The 6,000-nt window shown below is 47.1% G+C and overlaps 1 protein-coding gene across 3 annotated transcripts in view; it reads right to left on the reverse strand.

The window, feature by feature from the left end:
• Positions 1-336, reverse strand: part of GBE1 (1,4-alpha-glucan branching enzyme 1) — a 177,616-nt gene extending 177,280 nt beyond the window's left edge. For all 3 annotated transcript variants that reach the window (XM_082769019.1, XM_082769020.1, XM_082769018.1), the window contains exon 1: positions 198-336. In XM_082769019.1, coding sequence (XP_082625145.1) covers positions 198-298 — 101 coding nt within the window. In that variant the 5' untranslated portion in view covers positions 299-336. The remainder of the gene's footprint in view (positions 1-197) is intronic.
• Between the last annotated feature and the right edge of the window lie 5,664 nt (positions 337-6,000).

Genomic DNA, 6,000 nt, shown 5'->3' on the forward strand with positions numbered 1-6,000 from the left:
GCCCCGGCCCCTGCTCGGGGGGCTTCAGCGGCACCCGGCAGCGGCGGCCCCGCCCGCAGCGGGGGCGTCGCCGTCGGAGGGCGCGGGGCCGCCCCGGCGGAGGGACAGCCCACCGGCAGCCCGCCGCCGGGAGGGGACGGGGAGGGAGAGCAGAGCAGGGGGAGGGAGGGGAGGCAGCCGCCGCCCCCCGCCCGTACCTGCGCTGGAAGTCCTGCTCGAAGGGGGCCAGGTAGGGGTCCCGCTCCAGCAGCTGCGCCAGCTTGGGCGCCCGCGGGCCCTGCGTGCTGGCCGCCGCCATTTTGTGCGCCCCGGCCGGGTGGCGGCGGGCACGGCCGCTATATAGAGCCGGGGCGGGCGGGACGCGCACCCCCTGCCTCCCGGAGCCGCCCACCGGCGGGGGCTGCCCGCGGGGCGCCTCCTCCTCCCTGCCCTCCCTGAATGGGGAGGCGGCGAGAAGCGAAGCAGAGGGAGGGGAGCGAGCGGTGCTCCTGGCGGCGGAGGGGACGGGGTGATAGGGGCGGCAGAGGGGGGTGCCGAGGCTGAGCTCGGAACACAGCCCTAAGGGCGTGCGGGAGCGCTCGTGCACCGTCTGTGCACTGCAAAACGGTGCCTCAGAGGGGCAAGAGAGCCCGAGACAAAGGAAGATGAGTTCGGCTGATCCTAATGCATGCCGGTGAATAGCAGGGAGAGGTTGTTAGGGAACTTGTTGGCCTGGTATCAGTGTGGCTCATTTTTGGATAGGCAACCAAATATTCCAGGCAGCTATTCACCAGCCTGACCCTGACTCTAGGCCAAACTTCAGCGCTTCTGTTCTTTTTAAGGTCCAACATTAATATTTTATTTATACACATAGTGACGACGTATATTTAGAGGCCTCTTTTGTATGCCTTTTAGCCATGATTTACAAACTTTTCAGCTCCATGGTACTTCACATCACTTCCACAACAATCCCAGAGACTGTTATCCTCAGTTTGTAACTCATCTCCCATTTTGGCTTCCTCTGAATTTTAGTGCAGCTTTCCAAGCCTGCCTGCCTGCCAGATAACTGACAGCACGTCACAAACATTAGCAGTTCATTTATAACTTTGCCCAAAATTGGCTACAGTGAAAGTTTCCAAAATGATTTGTTACGTTTAACTACACTGTATTTCCTTCCTTGCAGCAATTTACAACTACACAGGCAAAAAATTCAGTACTGTGTCCTTTTTCCTTAGTGAGAACAAGTATTCTCTGTTCTAAGAAACAGAAGTAGGAAATAGTTACAAAACTTGCCCCAGCAGAAGGCCTAAGCAGTTTCTGTTTCTTTTGGTAAAGAACTAGCATCTATGATATAGCAGAGTTACCTATAGTATTAAGTTCTGATAGATCAGGATTTTTTTTTTATTTTTTTTCTTCCCAGTGTCCACCATTTCTTCATTCTTAGTGAGGGCTGAAAACCTGCTTTTAGTATTACCTGTGCATCTTAAAACTGCCTCTGTGGCAGCGATTCCAGTGTCTGCATTACACCACAGTTTAGTAACCCTATCATCGTATTTCACACATCATACTATGCACATCATGTGTTCTTTTGCAAATGTGTCTGCCATTCTCACAGCTAACTAGCAGGGCAAGCTAAACCAAGAGAAAATCCAACTGATTATCAAGAGCCAGGAACTTGTTTTTCACAATAGCTTACGTTTTACTTGTGCTGCTGCTTTGAGGCTTCCAGCTGTAGTGAAGAGGTTGCCTGCTGCTGAAGTGGAAGGAGAAGGGCAATCCCTACATACAGTCTTTGAATTCAGTAGCACAGGAAACAGGAGCTTCATTCTTTGCCCAGTCTTTTTGGTTTTCTTCATTGTCAGTGTTATAAATGGCTCAGGATTCAAATTAGGATTAAATAAAAAAAATAGGATTTATTGAAAGAATATAAAGGAATAGAGGTAAGCAAACAGCGCTGGGTGCACCGGGAGTCTCCGCTCCACCAGGACGCACCCCAGTTACATCAAGCAGCTGATTTTTATGCTCCTAGACTAATACATATTCATTACTACTTCTAAAAAAATAGATTATTAAAATTAGCTTCCGGGGTGCAGTCCCTCCTACTGGAGCATGCGCGGTCTCCTCTGGGGTCTCTTCTGGGGGTCTCTAGGGGTCTTCCATGCTGAAGGCTCGCAGTCTTCCTCTTCCCCTTTGTACTTACTGGGCACCATCCCAAGTTTACAGAACACCTTCTTCAAAACACCTTCTTCAAATCTTGTCTCCCAGCCGCTTTTCAGCTTCTTTCTCGGCCCCCCCCTAACCAGATACCAAAGATCCACATAGTATCCCATAACAGTCACTAGTTGTTATCAGTTGTTCTGAAACTCCCAGACACACGGGTAATTAAAACATTCTTCCCCAGCCATTCACAGACACATCTATAGCAGTGTTAGAAATAGAAGTCCGGAATAACAAAAGCAAACAGGTTCATAAATTTAAGAAGTGATAAATTGGCTAGAATGAGGAATGAGGGGGAGACTGGGACACACTGCAGCTGTGGTTCAAGCATTGAATTGCCAGTGCAGGGCCCAGAGGCAGACAGGATTCAAACATTTCAAACAGAATTGTTCTTTATGGACACGAATTGTTAAAACATTCCTCACAATCCCTTATCTTCTTTTCAATATCCCCAATTCGTGTCTCTTCTGTTATTAATAATTGGATTTCATCAGTTTGTTCTTGGAGGGTCCAATTCTTAAACATCATAATTGACATATCCCCTTCCCTTTTTAATGAAGTTATTACAAATGTACTATTTATCACCCGGTGTATTAATAATGTAAGACAAGGTATCATACAAGGTATATACAATAACATAATTACACCACATGACAATAAAAATAACACTCTTTTAACCCATGGTCCACCAGGCAGCCATGAAAATAAATCCCATTCCATATCCTTCCAGGTTTGTGTTTGCTCGCTCACCTCCCCCCTCCTTCTCTGGGATGGGAGAGAGAAATGGGAAAGTGAAGCCTGTGAGTTGAGATAAAAACAAGAAAATAATAACAATAACAATAACAATAATGATGATAATAGTACTACTAGTAATAATGTGTACGAAACAAGTGATGCACAATGCAATTGCTCACCACCTGCTGTCCGATGCCCAACCTAACCCCGAGCAGTCCGGCCCTCCTCCCAGCCTGCCTGCTGACAGGACAGTGAGAAGCTGAATTTGGCTTGGTCCTTGGCTTGGTGTAAGCACTGCTCTGTAACAATTAAAAACAATTAAAACACCAGCATATTATTAACATTCTTCTCATCCTAAACCAGAACATAACATTCTATCAGTTACTAGGAAGAAACACCCTTTTTATCAATCTTTAAACAGCAATTACTAAAGCTAAATTTTCCACAGACTTCTCCTTCTTGTGCTAGTAAATAATCCAAAGCTAGGCAATTTTGATACAAAGCAGTTCTCATCTTTATAACTCATTTAAATCAGTTCTCATCATTTATAACTATTTCTATTACAGCTAATAATTCTATTAAGTATATATACTGGGGTCCTATAGTCCCAGGATCTGTCTTCTGCCCACGTAGCTGGATCATAATAGGCAAACGCCTTCAGTCAAGGAGTTAGGCCCGCTTTCAGGGTCACTTCAGGCTTGTGTTACCGTTCGGCCTGTCAGGGTGATCCAGCTCCTGTAAAACGAATCACAATTTTATATAGGTTTAAAAAAAAGGTTTTTTTTTATGTTATTTTCTCGGGACAACCTGATCTTAGTGTGGGAGAAGTCCGGTCGAGGCCCTCTCACTCAGCAGTCAATACCCATAGGGGTTGCCTCCCTCGGTAGACCATACACACCGCAGTGGAGGGTCCTGCCCCGGTCTTGCCTTCTCCGTTTTCTCCCTTTAGGCTTGTCCCCTTTATTTAGCATCCTTCATTCATGCAGAGCCTCGTTGCCAGAATATTAGTTCTCCCTTAGCTTGAGTTTCAGTTTCCCAGGAGTGGACTCAACCCTCCAAGTTTCAGTAGTTACTGGTCCTTTTATTCTGGATGCGTGGGTCCCTTTCTGCAGTTCTCACAGCTGTTTCAGTAGTCAGTAAAACAAGGTACAGTCCCTCACATCGGGGGTTCAGTGATTCTTCCCTCCCATGGCTGCTTGTTGAAACACTTTCTTTTTTATCTTCTGACAAGTTAAATAACAGTTATCTAATTTGCTTTGCCGTATGGCCCTTTCCAGGTTCCTGTAGCAGGATTCATCTGATAGCCACGGCTACATTCACATTTGTAGCCACATTTCAGGTTGATACAGATTTGACTACAGATACCAGGGTTTTGGCATTCATCAATACCTCCACAGTTTCTCTTGTTTACAAACTCAAACTCAGCTGGACAGTCACATTCATTTATGTTGCATTCCTTCAGGGGCTCATCACCCCAGTCCTTGCAATCTCTCTGCTGGTTACACACTTTATTGATATCTATGCATTCTCCACTTCTGCACTTGAATTTGCCAGGTCCAGAGCACTGAATAACATTGTTTCATCAGTGCCATCCAGACAGTCTCTCAGACCACTGCACTGCCTACTCCTATGGACACAGTTCCCATCTTCACATCTGAACTGGTCTGGCCTGCAGGTCCAGGAAGGGCAGTTAATTTCATCACTTCCATCCTTACAATAAGGATCTCTGTCACATCGCCACTTCTTGTAGATACATTCTTGTAGATACAAGTCACATTGTCGGGCGAAGGTGAGCAGCAGGCAGAGCGCTCCGCACCGTCACCTGTGTCACTTATACTACTCCTATTACCCATGCTGTTAGTGTCAGTGGCATCCTCCTTTTCTTTTTGCCACTGACCATTCACCACAAATGGATGAGACACATGATTACTAGTTAGGAAAGAGAGTGTAACGTCTGCTATACGGCTGCAGGCAGTGCCAGCTGCAACCTTAGGTTTGTGAAAGAGCCTGCCGGTGGTCATTTGGCAGTGTAATCTGCGTCTCTGCATTCCTGCCCTGCAATAGAGCTAAGTCGTCATTAGTAATGGTTATAACACCAATCTGGGGACTAATAGTCCTTTTTGCATTGCAAGATAAACCTTTTATAAAAAGAATGCTAGAGTGAAGCAGCACAGCCGCTGCTGCCGCTGCCTCCATGGTTCCGTCAGACAGGCTGCAGGGTCCTGATGTCCGCCCCTCTGCTCTGCGCCGACTCGCCTCACGGTGAGAGTCGACTGCCGGTGTCCACTGACGCCTCTGATCTCCCGTAGCAACTCGATCTCGGATGTTCCGCAATTACTTCAATTTCCCCGCGTTTTGCAGCTTCTGTCAGGTCTATTCTTTGTCTCTCAGAGCCGTCCGTGGCTCTGCAGCGTCCCAGGGCTCTCTCCGTCCAGCGGTAGTCCCTCCGTAGTTTCTCTGGTCTCCTAGCGCCGCTCCAGTCTCTCGGCGCCGCTCCGGTCTCTCGGTCTGTTCAGGTCTCAGCGAGTCCAGGTCTCGGCCTGTGCGGGCCTCATATGTTGCAGGAAGCACAGCCGAAAGCACCAGTAGAGTCAGATCATGCTCCTGCCTTTTTCTTGTCACAGTCAAAACATTTAAGAGCAAAAATAGGATACACGAGATACACAAGATACACCGGGCCCATATATTAGGCACCACCACTCAAACTTGGATAAAACAGCACTTCTTTTCAGTCTGTCAAGCACTTCGTTCATCTCTGCCCACTCCCCTTGCAGAGAGTACAGAACCACGGATCGGAACTCTGCACTCGCTTTGCAGCAACGCTGCGTCTCACTCACACAGCACAATCGCACACGGAGGCCTCCAGCACATCTCATTCATACCACAGGAATATAACTTAGAATGATAACCAACCAAATAAGTATTGTTTCTGACTGTGTTCTTCGTGAAGTGACTTGTAACACTTTGTTTCAAACCCTTACACTTACACAAATACTTTCAACACAAAATACGTACAATATGCAAATATTACAATATACAAAATTTCAACACAAAATACAACACAAAATA

Source organism: Aythya marila (assembly GCF_965140915.1).
Source record: "Aythya marila genome assembly, chromosome: 1".
In the NCBI taxonomy this organism is placed as follows: Eukaryota; Metazoa; Chordata; class Aves; order Anseriformes; family Anatidae; genus Aythya; species Aythya marila.